Source organism: Falco cherrug, chromosome 11, assembly GCF_023634085.1.
Source record: "Falco cherrug isolate bFalChe1 chromosome 11, bFalChe1.pri, whole genome shotgun sequence".
NCBI lineage: Eukaryota > Metazoa > Chordata > Aves > Falconiformes > Falconidae > Falco > Falco cherrug.
The window spans coordinates 7,935,792-7,952,417 of NC_073707.1; the positions used below are offsets into that span (position 1 = coordinate 7,935,792).

Sequence of the window (16,626 nt, forward strand, 5' to 3'; positions counted from 1 at the left end):
TCCCATTTCCCACCTCCTAAAAGACTATTTCTTAAAGCTTCTTCTGTACCTTTCCAAGCTTTACCTCTCGTGTACAACTAACTGACCACTCTCAACATCTCGCTACTGTATCAATAACATTCTGATAAAACTTTCAGAGCTTCTGCTCTATCTTACCTGCCAGCATTCTTCACAAAACCCAGGTCAGCAAGTGCTACATCACAGAGCTCACAGCGGAAACATTCTGGGTGCCAGTTATTGTTCATCGCCTTGATAACACGTCCAATAATGAATTCACCTGCAAAAGGAAAGCAACACCTTGAGATGCATGCAGAAAGCAGTCTTATCAAAAGTATGCTGCCCTAATCCTTCCAACTTTAATTCCACAAGAACTATTACAGTCTAACTTTGAAAACCCTAATTATAAACCTAATTATTCCCACAACCAGGATACCCTAAATCACTGCTGGTATCATGCTTTGTTTCCTTCTAGAGCTTCTGCTCCTTAAAATGACCTCAACAATCCCAGGCCAGGGCTGGATGGATGTCACTGCAACGGTGGGAGGTTTGCATGGCCCTGTAGCTGTTACCCTACAGTGTTGACATGCACCACATCTTACCACATTCCCCGCAGCAAGGAGCAAACAGCATCTGAAAGTCATGCTCACAGTACTTCCGACCTTCAAACTGCAAACAAGAGAGAAGGAGTCCTCATGAGTAACTGAGCTACTCTTACGTCTTGATTTACTCATGTAATTCAGAGCTACCCCTCCCACATGAGGCTAAAACTCACAGCAAATTAAGAATGCAGCATGTTTAAAAGAATGTGCTATTCAAAATATGTGCTTGCACGTATTCTGTAAAAACAATTCAACCTAATTTTTAAATAGATTCACCAATTTCAGTTGCCCAATTGGAAAAGTTTAGTATAAAAAGTCTAAAAAAAAAGACAAAAAACCACTTATGCCTAATGAAATATTAAGAAACATTTTCTATTTTCCTTTTGAAATGCCTCTTACTCGAAGAGCAAGCATACAGTTTTTGTTGTTACTGATATATAGGAAGGAGCGTGTGAGAAGAAAAAAAAAGCAAATGAAGTCTGAAGCCCTTTAAAAAAACAATCAACAAAGGTTTAGGGCTAAGAAATTAAACATGCAAGAAAGATGGAAATTCATATTTCTGCCAGAATTTTCACCTAATTCCTTGCATTTTAATTCAGTTGTTTCTCTTCTCTTACACACAGTATGAGAACTCACCTCATAAAAAAGTCCATCTGGGAACTGACGAAAACACTGAGCACAGACAAAGCAGTTTTCATGATAGAGCTCCCCATTGCTGTTCACAATCCTTTCTGCAGGATCAAATCGAGTCTGGCAGCGTTCACATACTGCATTTGCGAGAGCATCAGACATATTACTGGAATAAAGACAGGAATAAGAACATGAGCAATGTCACAGCCAATCACATGAGTATAATCATATCATCCAAGTTTCCCCAACATCTATGAACGCAACATTTCCACTTCTTTAAACTTCCTTTTACATGAAGAAAAAAAAAAAGGTCAATGAGTCAATTCAGCACTGACATCAGTTAGAAATAATGTTCTTGCAACTCACACGTGGCAGAATAAGCTCATGTTGCAGACTTACCTACTGCACGCTTTCGGCTGCTTCACCAGTCTTTTGCCCCATTATGTCATCCTGCTAATAGCTCACACCAAATATCCACAATTTTAAATAAATCAGTAGTTCAGAGTAGCAAACACAATGATCCTGACTTCATAGGATTTCTGGTCCTGGGATGTGCACCTCTGAGGATTTTCTGGTGTGTAGTAAGCACTGATATCCAGCTGCAGTCTCCCCTTCGTTGCAGGAATTAACAGCATTTCCCCCTCTACCCAGCAGCTTATGTGCACAAGAGTAATAGGAAAATAATTGCATACAATGCCTCTGTCCTCCTAATAAATCAGTTGAAACTGTCAAAGTGTTAAAAAGGTATGGGTAGAGAGAAGTCTCTCTGGCTGGTTTGGGAAATAGATTAACTTCATTTCCTCAGAAAGTGAAGCTAAAAAAAAAAACCCCAAAACCACACTGACAAATCATGTAAAAGGCATTTCCTCTATCTCACCTAAAATGCAGAACAACCCTAACCTCTTTCACAAAACTTTCACGCTTGCCATCATGGTAATCTAAGTTCTCTATATACTAGGAGAATGCAGTTTTAAAATCATATATCATATGATTTTATAATATAATCAAAAGAAGAAAAAATTATAAGCAAAGAGTCTCGGTTTCTTGTTGCAATGGGACCTTTCTTTTAACCACCAGACTATCCAGTGATACATAAATTCAATATTGCTACACTTATAGGTGTAGAAAACCTATTGTATGCCTTCTGGGCACCTTCTGAATTCTCTGATTGGAAAGATAGCAATTTTATAGGTGGGAGTACAAAAAATTTCTACCATGTTACAAATCTCTTAAATATTTGTGTAATAGTTTTTCTGAAGCACATAACGTATACATAAAATGAATGATAGCTTGGTTTAAAAGATTTTTTTCTTTCTTTTTATATTCAAAGCTACTCTGAACTGAACTGCCATTGCCATTGTTATTCTACCACCTGACATGCTGCTTTCCACACCTCTTCATAGAAAACAGTAAAATCCACATGTTCCACTAGCAGAAGGTTCTTTTTCCTCTGGTTAGAGACACCCCTGCAAAAACACACCACTGTTTGTACGCCAGGGCTTTGTGCTCTGAGCACAACTAAAAGGAGCAGGTAGCAGTGCAGGCAGCAGCACAGGCAGCAGCCTCATACTCCTGAGGCAACAAACCCAGCCCTGTGCTTCAGCTGGCTCTGCTGAGTCAAACGTACCACATCTGTAGCCTGCACAAACATCCCGTGCTGTGACTTTGAGGGACCGCTCTGTAAAAATATACTTTCTTTCTGCCACTGCAGTTCAAAGGGTGGCAAACATCATGGGAGCTGGTACTAGTTTCAAGAACGGAGCGCCGATTTAGCAGAAATTTTTTAAAACTTGCTGCCTTTTGCAGTATGAAGGAGCTTTAAAAAAAACAGAGATGGACTGGAATTATGGATAAGCAGGAAATCCTGTAATTTCATAAATTAGAGATCATAGGTTAAAGAAACATCTTATCCCAACAGACTACCAAAGCAACAGATCAACACAAAAACATCAGTGTTTGCAGCAAAGCCAAGAGACCTAATCGGCTTAGTTTTCAATAGCCACTCTTCCAGTTCCGTAATGCAAATGTGTACCAGGACTTGAAAATATGATCTCCCCCATCAAGTATTTTTTCCCTCTTAAAAAATTTGATGCCTGAATTCTAAGACTTGAGCTACCCAGCAACCAGGATTAAAAGAGCTTCACGTCACCAGCAGTGAAAAAGCTCCTTTGGGTTACAGAAGAAAACCAGGCAAAACGGCATTCCAGCAAGTCTCATAATTTCCTACATAACGTCAAGTACACCCTACACACGAACAACAAAGCATGACCTAGGGTTGCGTTTGTTAGGGGTTTTGCTTTATAAACATGAAATGAACATTAAAAAAAAATCCCAATTTCTTTTTCTTTCTCCAAATGGACTTTAACAGCACTCTAGGAAAGGAACAGCACCAATTCCTGCCGCTACCAGCTACCTGCTGGCTGAACTCTGTAAGAACAGAGCTGCTGCCCAGACTACAGTACACCACAATGACAGCCTGCAGCCTGCACAGCTGTCTTCCTGCATTAAACACAGTGCAAGTGCACACCAAACGCTACCGAATACACCTATCCTGGGAGAGATTCTCACACAAGTCCCATAGTTGGGTGGGCTGAAAGATAATGAAGATGTAAGGACTCACTCCCAAGAATAGGGCTTTCAGGAGCCTCCGTTCTGAAAGCAGCATTTGAGGGCTGAAGGCAGAGTACTGTGGAGACACAGAGATGCTCTGAAGGCAGAGCAACCTCCCAGTGAACCCTGACTTCTAAACAATACAAAATCTATTGGGAAATTTAAATTCTTAGTGGAAGTCAGACGCACTATTGTTCTGTGTTCTCACTGTCTTCCCTTAGCATGAAGTACAACTTTGGATTTAATTTTTAACTCTCAAAAAAATTAACTTACCTCATTCATTTGCAAAAGCAAAAGAATATCAAGAGTCCCAAGAGTTTATTTACTGTTCTGATGATGCACAATGATGAAAAAGGTCCAACTCCTAGCTATGGAATTTTGTTCAAAATACCCTAATACTTTTTTAACAACAGAATATGATATGCAGTGAAAAAAATCACTAATCATTTTGCAAAAAAATAGAACAAGCACTCAATGACTTGGAAATGGAAAACTAAAAAAAAGTTCAAAACTCTTGAGCCAGAACAACTTGGTTGATGTCAGCAAGATATCCTCAAAGGCATAAGAAAGATGACTGTGATACAGCCTGAGCTGTCCAAGAAATGCCACAATGCAAATGAGCTAATGGTTGTGACTTGTTACTCATATATGAGAGAAACTTTTAGTCCAGTAAGAAATAAAAGAACCCGTACACAAAGTAACACAGTTCTCTGCCTCAGCTAAAACCCAGTTGAAATTTGTTGAGGAGAGTCATACAGGAGACAACTAAATCACACATCAGCTCCTGCCCAATGCGTCTCCTGTAACACAAACCAGCAGCTGTGGCTCTTTGACAAACATAGCTCCAGTTTTACTTCTGTTCTCTTTTCATTCATGACTTTGCATCCATTTTTACTTAAGATGTTTTATTCTTTTGCACCTCAGCTAAAACTTGCAACTTTGGCATTACCCTCAAGGTACAACCTTGCATTTATTCAAGTTTTACCTTCACGTATGCCATAGTTTCTTACAAGAATCTTCCTCAACTACACACTCCCGTGTGCCCTCTTCCTTGTGCAAAACCAAGCATTTAATAAACTAGCTCAAGGTTAAAATTAACCGAGGCTGGAAGGGGGAGGGAGGTAAGTTCTAAATCAGAGCAGTTTTAGGATTCGGTTTACTAGACTGCTGCAAAACCACTTCTGTCGGCAGCATGGGGAGAGGAAAAGCATCACCAAAACCATCTTTTTGATGGTGGTGCCAAGAATGACCAGGAAAGTTAGACTTGCTGTGTCAATCCTAAGATATTTAGATCTGAATCTCTCCCACAAAGGACAGTCTCCAATATTGTATTCTAGTCTGTTTGCTCACTGATTTTTTTGCAATTCGGTAAAATACAGAATCTTCCTCTGTTTTAACAATAAGCTGGTGACACAAAGACAGGAAAGGCTATTAAAACACAACTAGCTCAACATCCTGAAGTTATCCTGTCCTGTGCAAACCCAAAGAATACCAGTGCTCAAACAATGCTTTTTCCAATCTTTCACTATCACATGCCATATCTTTAACAAATTATCTTTGTCAAAGTACCTAATTCACAGAAATTAGTTATTTACCATTATAATTAGGTGCAGGTTTCACATGCTTTGACTTCCCAGAAGTATTTACTGTAAAGCATCAGCATTACCCTCACATTGAAAAATAAAAAGAAAAATTCCTTCTTTATGAGAAGTGGAAGTTAATTAGGAGACCCATTCTGTGCCACAGGTACAGGCAGTATAGAAAGATTTGAAAACCTTTTACCTTCTTATACCACTCAAGTCAATAGGGATCTATCTTCCAAGAACAGTGGTTTCATATCTATTTGGGATAGCAAATGTCATATTTTTATATCATACTCTCATACAGATTCAGTAAATTGGGCCTGTATTACTACAGAAAAAAAAAGGGGTGGGTGGGTGTTGGACTTCAATACCAAGAAAGCTAGCTAAAATGCTACAGCTTCTATACTGCTACCTCCTCTTTAAAACATCTGTCCACAGGTTTCTAGCACTGGTGCCAGGTTGAGGGGAAAAAAAGGCAAATTAATACTCGCACTGCTAGCATAATAGAACAGAAGCTCCAGCCTTCACATCAGCAGGATTCAGATTCTCAAACACGGATGCAAGACAAAATGAACCAGACAACTAGACAACCAGAACAGGTGAACAGTCTCAGACTATCAGGTCCAAGAAGGGAACTGCAGGTGCAAGGAACACTTGTAAGAAAAGCCCAGTCCAAAAACCCCAGATTTCTTTAACTGGTCTCGAAAGCTTTTTGTTTTCAGTGTCAAAAAAAGAGTTCTTCATCACAATGCTACATGAAGAATTACTTTAATACAGAGATGACCCAAAACCTTACAGATACTACAAAAAGAAAGGAAGACAACATTTCAAGATACAAGAGTCCAGGGCGTTGTCCAAACTTCAGCAGACAGGCACTGTACCTACGCTCAGGAATCCTAGAAAGGTATTCTCTGCTTGTTCTAGTCTACCAGTAGAAACTAGTGTATACAGAAGATATCACAGTATGGTAAAATTTACATAGTAATTTCTAGTATGTATGCACACACAGGTGCCTAGGACAGTAAAGAGTCAAAAACCTAGAAAGCTATCACCACTTGTGTATATCATAGATGCCAATAGCTAAGGTAAAAATCAGAGCTTATGTTCTTATTTACTACACAGGGATAATTAAGAAAAACATAAAAATGCAACTTATGGTCACAATATGGAAAAAAATCTTGACGGCTCCTTATTTCTCCTTGACCTACCAGCAACAGCAATTTGCTAGTTGTAGAAGCCAGGGGTTTAAAAAAAATTCCACTCCTCCACACACTGCAGCTGAGACCAGAATACAATGTCTGTAAGGTTGGCCTGCAGGAGAAGCCACCATCAGGCAGACCTTTAGGACCAGCAGCAGCACTGCAAGTCTGTCAGTATTCACACAGAAAAAAATGCTATGCCATGGGTACTTGGTAGTCCCTCTCAACACAATGCAATACTTATTTCCAGTAAACCATGACCAATTTCTTAAAAAGACACACATTTAGCAGTGTTCACTCAGCCCAGGGAAACATCAACAACAAAGAAATGTAGGGGTTTAAAATGGGTTATACCTCTTACACAAGAAAAACACCCTTTTATCAAGCATGTACCACTTCACCCACAATGTCTATTTCATAAATAACTTCTTATACACATTTAATCTTTCTCTAATTCACTTCCGTTATCTCAAAGGAGCGAAATGTGATGTCTGTTTACCAGCACCGATAGGACAGATCATTCCCAAATGTGTTCATCCATTAGCATCCACTAGCAGCAACACTACTTTTGGATTACTCTCATCTGCCTGAGGAAAGGACATAAACTATCAGGACCTATCAGGAAGGAGAAGCAAAAATTATCAGTAGCTCAAAACCTGTGGATATAATACAAATAATTCAGGACACAAAATTCCCAAACAGATTAGAATCTTCAGCGCTGTCATCTGCTGAGTAAAAACAAATTACGTGGCTCTATGCTTACTTTGCATCCTGAACTATGATGTGAAAAATGTATTCCATTTACCTATCTAGACAATTCCTCCCTAAATCACTCTGCCAGCTGCAAAAATTATTTCTTCTGAACCTGACTGGGCTTATTACAAATTCTGCCAGCGCACAGTTTATATGCAAGCCTTGCTCTGTACACAACACCGCAGCAATACATACACAGCCTTTCTCCCTCAACACAGCGCAGTATCAGCCTCTGAGCATTCTCCTGCCTAGCGCTATATCCCTGTAGCCCCAGCTGTGCTCGGCTTCAGAGCGAGCTCCCCGCCACACTCCGCTCTTCCTAGACTTACTAACATGCCCAAGCTCGATGCAGTACACTTGGAGAATCATTGCTGTCAGCAGTGCTATGTCAGCAATGCCCAGATCACCTCCTGTAGCAGCTTCACATAGCACATCAATAGCGTAGGTTTAAAACAAGAGCTGTCACACAGATAAGCATTTTCCAAACACCAAGCTCCAGCTCCTGAAATCTAGCTGACATAGAAGGCAAACAAGAACTAACCCTGTTCTCCTGCAAAACCATACCAGTGTGGCGCTGAGTACTATAAACATGCTGTTCAGAAAAGGGCATTATTTCCACCTAGCAGATTAAGTATGTGTACTTAAGAGAGAGTTTTAAACACTGATTTGAAAAAAAAACAAAATCAAGGCTTGAAAAGTCTCTGTCATGTTTACAAACTTAGAAAAAAAATATTAGAAATAATAATTTGAAATCATGGAGAAAAAAACCATTGTGCATTCACCTTCTTTCTGGAAGGCTCTTACAGGTTACAATGAAACACAGATAAACAGCTGAATGCAAACTATATTTTGACAATACGAGATGACTATGTCTGGGCATTTATCTCCTCATCCCTCCCATACTGAAGTTCACACTCTACTGCTTGTGTTCTATGGCTGCTTTTTCAATGTTCGTTTTCTTTTCTCTCACAGGTCCCTTCTATGCTTCTTACCCTTCCTGAACAGCACCCTCTCCACTCAATGGCAGCACCGTTTCTTCCACCGCCTTCTTACTCCCCTGCTCACTAAATTCTCATACATTCACACCCACAACTTTGTTTAGGAAAACCTGAAAATTTACAAACTGACTAATAGCTATAGGCTAAAAGGAAAACAGTGGGGAAAGTAGGGTTCTAGCGAGGGATCCACGGTTCAAACTGAGAAGCCGAACCAATTGCTCAATTCCAGGTAAACATCAGGTCTATCTACTGCTAAGAAAAGACTGAAATTCAAAACTTCTGACTGCTAGGGAAAAAAATAATCTCCTTTCCTGCATGCTCATTGCTGTCCCCAGTCACAGAGACTTCAGATCCAATATTGCTGCTGCAGCTCAGAGCTCTCCCAAAATGCAAGAAACTAGGTTGCATTTAATTCCTGTTAATTTCTTTCTTGCCCAAAATTAATGTCAATGAATATTGAGAAGGAAAATAAAATTTTAATCTGAAGCACAGGAAAAGTAATGATCAAATCAAGCAAAGGAATCATCTGGGCAGATTTAAGAAGCTCTGGTTGATGAGTTCTAAATAATCTTAAGAAGCAGCTACATACACTCAAAGCTTCAGTTTCTACTGGACTGGAGTTATTTACAAAAACTAGCTTGCTATTAACAGTACAGGTGAAGAAATGGACTATTGAGCACTAAAAAATCAAGGAGCAGTAGAATGTCATCAACATTTCAAAAAATCACTGTATTTCACCATTTCTTTATTCCCACCGTGCCTAAATACTTCACCACTAACGCCACTAGCACTAACGTTGGTCCTGAACACTAATACAGTGCTTCGAAACGGGAAAGGTTCTCCATTGTTGCTTTCCTGTTATTGTTAAAAACTGAAAGCATTCTCATCAGGAAAGTCCTTTTCTTCGTAATCTACTTGGAAATGAAAATAAACAGACTTCATCCCCTCTGGCTGCGTGCAGATAATTCATGCTTTAAATAAAAAGCCTCCCCCACCAGAACCAAACATCTATCAAATCCTGGAAAATGCTTCACCACCACCATTCCTCTCATCTCAGAGACGTACCCACGTATCCCAGCTGCTGTATCTGTCCTGGTGCTCAGGAGTGACCCTGTGCCACTTAGCCGATCCTGCCGGCGTTGATAAAGTTTGGAGGATGCCAGCCCCCGGAGTCTGAGCCCAGCCATGGCACCCAAGGCCACTGTGAAGGGGAATGCAGAGACACAACTGGAACGAACACCAGCAACACTGATATTCAATGAGTCACCTTCCTTTTGGGAGTTGCCTTTACGTTTTAGAAGAGCTAAAGCAGGATGCATAGACCCCTGCTCGAGCATTGTTTCTTACAGTTGATCTGCAATTGCGCTACAGTCTTAAAGACCAGACAACCTCTTTCCTGTATTCCACTAGTAATTACCTATTTAAGGCAGTACACTGAGTCTACATCAGCAGCTCATTCTGTGTTAACTTGCATGACGTCCCTCTGTCAATTTCATGAGATTAAAAAAAAATAATATCCTGAGTCTTCACATCATTAATCCACTTAATTCAAGAAGACTTTCTGATCAAAGCAACAGAGAAACACAGAAGAGCAAAACAGATTACTAGATCTCTTGACAACAAACACTTTCATTTACTGCACATGAGTATCTGACCCTGGCATCTCTAAGGTGGTTCCCTGCAGGCTGCTGCATCACACAGTGTCTTGAGGATACTGCAAAAAACAGAACTGTTCCTTTCATCTGGATAAAGCATATTCCAAGAAATAAAACCGTGAAGACTTTTGCTCTCCGGACACACTCCAGCCTGCAGAAGTGGCATGCGGCGGAGGGTGAGGAAGCAGGGAGAAGGAACATACTTGGCATTCCAGCCTCCAGAGCTCTCTGCTGGGAACCGAACAGGGCCCTCTAACAGGAGTTTGCCCTTTCTACTTCTCCCCCTCTCCACCCACCCCTGCAAGACAGAAAGAGCATCACACAGCACAAATGGCTAGGGCCCGGTGTAGGGGGGTAGAAAGAGTAAAAATCTGAGAATACAGTAAAAATCTGAGCATACGGAAGTCAGTTTTTAAGAGAACAAAGGGAAAGGAGTGGAGGATGGGAGCATCTGAGTCAGTGTCATTTGATCAGCATCACCATGAAAAACGTCTCAAGAGTCATTACCAACAAACTATTTTTCAGTAAATTATATTAAAAAAATTAGGATTCTTGTAGCATGAGAGTGAAATATATTCCATGACTACAGCCTGGCAAGCTACAGAGGAAAAAAAACTGAGAGAAGCGATGACTTCATAAGTACTAAATGAATATTATTAACCAGCAGAGATCCCTTCTGTCCTTTAAAGAAAAACAGAAGGGTTTACTGGGACCCAGCAAAACAGGCACACAAAGAAAGAACATCACTCGCAAAACCAGAGATCCGTAACCTCAAAATGTACAATTCACCCCACATTTCATTGAGAGCTTCAGGCTCCTCATCGCTCCTGTAATCTGCCACTATCATTTCTTTCAGACTGCATGTCTGCTTTTTATCCATTTCCACTTTATGATGTAAATGGAACAGAAGAAAAATGTCCTCCATACTGAGTGTTTTTCCTGACCTTTTAAATTGTAGAGCAATAAACCACTTTTAAAATGCAATATTAAATCACCTTTTTACTTTTAGCACAAAGTAAAATATTAAGTCACCGCAACATTACTCTCCCTTAACCTTAAGCAAGCTGGCTAAAAATCTCCGTCTCTCTCAAACACCTAAGCTTTTACCCTGCTGACTCATATAACATGATTTTATTGGTTTTCAGATAATCACTCTTCCATAGAAAAGTATGACACTCTTCTTCAAAGGGAAGATAAGGGGATTGAAGGAAAAACATCAAAACAATAACCATCCTGTATTCCCACCCCTCAACACAAGCTCACCCGCTCACTCCTCTCTTGCTGCCTCGAACATAAAAACAAAACCATGCGTTTTCATTCTTTCTTTCCCTCTTGACAGATCACTTTTAAGAGACAGGGTCGATGCCAAAATCTTACAGCTGGTTACTTTCTGGGCCAAAGCATACAAGAAAGCAGCTAGACGACTTCTAGGCATTAACAAGTAGTTCTCCTCAGAGAAGCACCTCTACGTCCCCAGAAAAGACTACTATGGATCTTCCAACAAGTTAATATTTATCTAGAGAGCCTCAGAGAGCAGATTTATGGAAGGATAATACAATTAAAACCACATTTTTCAGCCCAGAAGAGTAGAAATGGCTGCTTATAACTCAGAGAGCTGAGACCTCTCTTAGTTCGATAGTGGTACTTTCTAGTCAGTGCTCAGAACCTTTCTCAGTATTATCAACCTTTATACTCTCTCCTCTTCCAAACCATTTTACTTGCAATTGCTTCATAAAATGGAGCACATGCACAGCAGCAGCTCTCAACTGAATTAAAAAGCACCTATTAAAATGCTAGCCTAATTGAAAATAATATACTCTTATTTCTTACCTCAACTGGATTAGGAACAATCAATAAAGCGTATCTGTAAATGCAGCTGTTCTTCTTTTGTTGACTGCAGGAAGTACATAGGCGTATCCAGATCCCAATTAGACCAAGTACAGTGATAACAAAAATTTCTTACAAAAATAATTATGCCCTGAAACATGCACTTAGGAAACATTTTTCCTTGGGCTTTGCAGTAGATTAATTTCTAAAGGCTATATAAAACAGCACAGACAATTTTTACTCTCATGTTTTCTAGTCAACACCACAGCAGTGAAGTCTTAAAATAAATTATCTTCAATTCTGATTTATTTTCTACTTTGGGCATTTGATAATGTTTTTGTTCACTGGCCATTCACTGATCCTCTTTCTTAGGAATAAGTCCATCACAAACAACAACAAAAAAAAAACCAGTAGCAAAAAAAATCCTAAACAACAAAAAACCAGCTGATGCCCCCACCCCAACTATCCTTGAAAAGCCAAAATCAAAATGGAGAGATGGACCAAAGACATCAAATACAAACTATAGAAGCAGCCTTCACTTATTTTTTGGTAAGTACCACAATATACTTCTAAAAGCACCAAAAATCACATAAATTATATTTCTTAACACCAGAAAATATAGAAATGCTGCTTAGAAACGTACTTATTTTATATATAACACATTACCTGTTACACAGAGTTTATGTCCAAATGTAGTTAAACAACTAAAATACATATATCTCTTCAATTTCTTTCTGTCCTATTACCTTTGGGTCTTAGTTGGAAAAGATACATTCAAATAAAGGATATTTTTAATTTTTTTTTTTATTTTGAATTAACATTATCCCTTTAAACCAGAGACTGCTCTTGAAATTAAGGACTATAATAGCCACTTCAGACAGGACACAGAAAAATAAATTAGCTCAGCCAAGAGTGGCAGTCAGAATTACTGTTTGCAAATTTCAATTAACTACTTATCAGTCTTCTCTAACAAAACACAATCCTCACATTGTAACAAGTGTAGCTCATGATACATGTCATACTTGAATTTCATTTGCTAAATAGTCACCTATTTTTAATATTTTTCTATTATGAATACACAGAAGTGCACATCTTTCTTTGTATTTTCTGGAATTATATTTTTTCCCTAATGCTAAAAATCAACAAATCAGATCCCTGCAGCTGTTTAAATTCAGGAGACACCCTCTGCAGCTAAATGGGTCAGAACACTTAAAAACAAAAAGGAGTTATTTTTCATCTATCTTAATTACTAATAAGGCATCAGTAATCATAGTACCTGGAAGAGACCGTGTTTTAAATTTCAAAGGAAAGGTGAAGTTAAAAAGAATAATGTGTCAGTGCTTCATGTTGCCTAGCCTTCCTCACTTTAACACAACAAAATCACTCCCTTCCCTGTGTCAACAGTTTCAAGACCAGAGGCACATCTATGTCACATTCCTGGCTCTGGAAGGTTCCTAATGATCCATATGGTGGAGATGCCCCAGCTGTGAAACAGTTCATCTCCTTCCAGAACCCTGAAACCCCTGAATCTCAAAAGCTGGAGAACGTTTGATTACATAATATCAACCTAATTTAAGAACTACCATGTAACAAACACGGAGCAACATCTGCCCACGGTTCAGTAGAGTGACCTGTGGGTGGATCTCGGGGAAGTATATTGTTGATGCTGAATTCTTTCTAATTACTTAGGAGCCTGCCCCAGACTGCAAACAAGACTAAACGCAGTGCTTTGTCAAATGGCATGGGTCATGCAAGGTGCTGAGCAGTGCAACATTTAAGAGACACTGAAAAGCACAGGTTTTGTTTTGCTGGGAAACTGCTACCCCAAATGGATTATACTCTTACTGAGGTAAAAAGCCAGTAGAATTACAGTTATGAGAAACTTCTCTGATTGAATAGTTAATCATTCTGTCCTATGAATGACAGCAGACAGAAATTTAGAAACCTTCCAAGACAAACACTTCTGAGATGTTAAGTAGCACTTGCACTCACTTCTCAAAAGCTAAAGCCAAGGCCTGCTGCTTTTAACAACCCTCTGAAGCACATCCGAGGAAAGAAGACAGAAATCTTGCATTACTTTGAAGAACTGCACACGCTGCAGTGCCTCAGCTACCTTGGAACTCTCTACCAAGCCTCACACTTCACATCACAGCTTCTCGCTGAATGCAGCCTTGTACCTTAACAGGCAGGTGTCTGAGGAAGCAGCGTAAGAAGGTAACAAGGATTATTGTCCACAGCCATTTCCCACTGCCCTCTGCAGCTGAGTGATTTCACCTGAGGTAAATATGTAATTCTAAACAGTACTACACCACAGTTCTACAAAAATAAAATCAGCTAAGTTCATATACCCACAATTCTTCCCCCATCCCACCCACTCAGAAGCTTCATGGGCACCCATGACCTGTGAACACCTAAGACTCTTGAGTCTTCCTCTACTCGTAAGGAAATTAATGTAAACTTGTAAATAAATACCTCACATGTCTGAAGAACAAAAAAGGGACCATTAAGATAGAAAAGACAAAGTAATCTAAAGACAGCGGGCAAAATACGGAAGTGTTTTGAGCACGTACAACCGCCCACCATCAATTTGTCATCACAGAAAGCAAAAATAACCCATGCCCAAATCACAGATGAGGATGTAACAATTATATAGTATGTTCTCATACCTAACAACCCACAAAACATGATCTACATCAAATAGTCATAAAAGCTGCATAATACAAACATCAAGACTTCACACGAAAGAAAAATGAATACTTACACACAAACTACTCTGGATCCATTTCAGTATTGCTAGTCATGAAGAGCAATGCTTTAGGGTTGCACTAACGATGGTAGGATTCAGGAGGATGACTATCCCAAAAAAGGCACCTTACTAATTTTAATATTACTTCTTTGTGCTTTTCATCAAGACATTCTACAAAAGCAAGCTCGTTTTCACAAACTGCTTTATAGTGTCTGGGGTTTATTTTACAGATGAGAGAATAAAGTGATTGGAGACACTAAAGCATTTGTGCAAACTCTTGGAAGATATGAGTAAATGCTTTCCCCACTGCTTTTCTCATTTACATCTGTCAATTAGATAACTTTACAGAGCTCCCCAGTGTCAGACAGCGTGTGAGGAAATGAAGCTGCAGATTTAAACAGCTCTTGGAACATGGAACTCCAAGGCCAGCCCGAAGCAGAGGGGAGTGAACGTGCGGGCAGAGGGGCAGCGCGGAGCTCAGGCACAGGGGTGCGGGGCACAGCGGGAGCCCGGTCTGCGGGGCAGCCGCTGCTCAGACCCGCAGCCGCAACTTCCCAGCTCCGTTTCTGGTCTTCCCACCGCCCCGGCCGTGCCCCGTCGCAGGGGTAAGGCACGGCGGAGCAGCCCTCGCTGCGCTCTCCCGCGGGGTCAGGCTCCGGCCCCCGCGGCACGGAGCCGCCCGCGCTGCGGAAGCCGCCCTCAGCCGCCCGCGGGGAACGTGCTCCCCCCGGCCGTTCCCTGCCGGCCACGCCGCCGGCTCACCCCCGCACGCCGGGGCTGCCGGCCGCCCCTCGCTGCCTGCCACAGCGGCCGCGAAGGCAGGACCGCCCGTCGGGGCGGGGGCGCGGGACCGAACCCCCCCGCCTTACCTGCCGGTCATGGCGGCGCGCCCCCGGATCGGCTGCGAGGCGGGACAGGCGGCGCGGCGGCTGCGGGCCCAGCGAGCCCCGGCGGGCAGCACAAACCCCGCCCCGGCCCGGCGCGGCCCGCCGGCGGCCCGGGCCCCCTGGGCGTGGGCGGGAGCCGCGGCCCCCGGTGACTCAGGGCAGCCCCCCCGGCCCCGCGCATACTTTTCCTATAAAGGGAAAGAAACACCGAGTAAGGCAGCAGTGGGGCGCACCGCCTCCCGCCGGGGCGCCGGCATGCCCGGCGGCTCAGGGCCCCTCCGGCAGCTAACGTGAGCCCGGCGGGGAGGGGAAACGCAGTCGGCACGGCTTTGCCACCAGCCGTTACCCGAGTACAGTTATATCTGACATAAACCGCATTGACATAATGCTTCTTCTTGTGACCAAAGCAGCAGCGACAGGCCGCCATGCTTGCTGCATGTCCCCATGCCAGGGGAAACAGCCCCATGGCGTGTTTCACCTTCGTGGCAGCAGGAAACACATCTGGAAGGCCCTTCCAGGAAAGGGCGAGATGGCAGTCTTAGCTGTTGAGAGTCTGAGGGATCGCATTCCCTAATGAGGACCCATCCAAGAGCAATGGTTTCGATTAACATCTAATCCCTTCTTGCCCATGATCAAACTTTGTCCTGAGCACTTACAGTTTTATGTTCTCTGAGGTGTCTCAATGCACAATATACCAATGCTAAGGTGAGCCACCAAACGGGACAGGGAGCGCCTGCTCAAAAGCAATTTTAAACTTTCTCTGCACCTCATAAAGTAGCCTAGGGCGATGCGGCTCACCATTGCTATGGGTAGTTTCAAGCTTGGGCTGACGACAGAAACTCTGTGCCCTCTGTGTTTCCTGGTGTCCAAACATCTCATTTTTTGGCCCTACAGTAAACACTTAGAAGCATACAGGTTAAATTAGCATTTGCTATTTTTTATTACTTACTTAAACCAGGGTGAAGTATTGATTGGATGTTCTTACTTTAACAGTCACTTGAGGAAAGGGTAATAGGTCAACTTAAACAGCCAACAACATAACGGATTTGGCCGAGTACGCAGGGACAAACAGACAAGCTCTTAACTCAGCTCTGCATCCCCCGTGTTTCTGGGTGCCCACACCTCAGGTCTCTGCTCTA

The 16,626-nt window shown here is 41.7% G+C and overlaps 1 protein-coding gene across 4 annotated transcripts in view; it reads right to left on the minus strand.

Moving 5' to 3' along the window:
* Positions 1–15,686, minus strand: part of LIMS2 (LIM zinc finger domain containing 2) — a 33,299-nt gene extending 17,613 nt beyond the window's left edge. The window contains exons 1-4 of one of the 4 annotated variants that reach the window (XM_055723596.1): positions 15,470–15,686; positions 1,236–1,395; positions 600–666; positions 157–277 (exon numbers count right to left, since the gene is read on the minus strand). In XM_055723596.1, the coding sequence (XP_055579571.1) occupies positions 157–277; positions 600–666; positions 1,236–1,395; positions 15,470–15,480 (359 nt within the window). In that variant the 5' untranslated portion in view covers positions 15,481–15,686. Of the gene's footprint in view, positions 1–156; positions 278–599; positions 667–1,235; positions 1,396–1,628; positions 2,075–2,856; positions 3,047–9,437; positions 9,581–15,469 lie in introns of those variants that run through there. The other 3 variants (XM_014281926.3, XM_027808849.2, XM_055723597.1) reach the window with 3 other exon arrangements.
* Between the last annotated feature and the right edge of the window lie 940 nt (positions 15,687–16,626).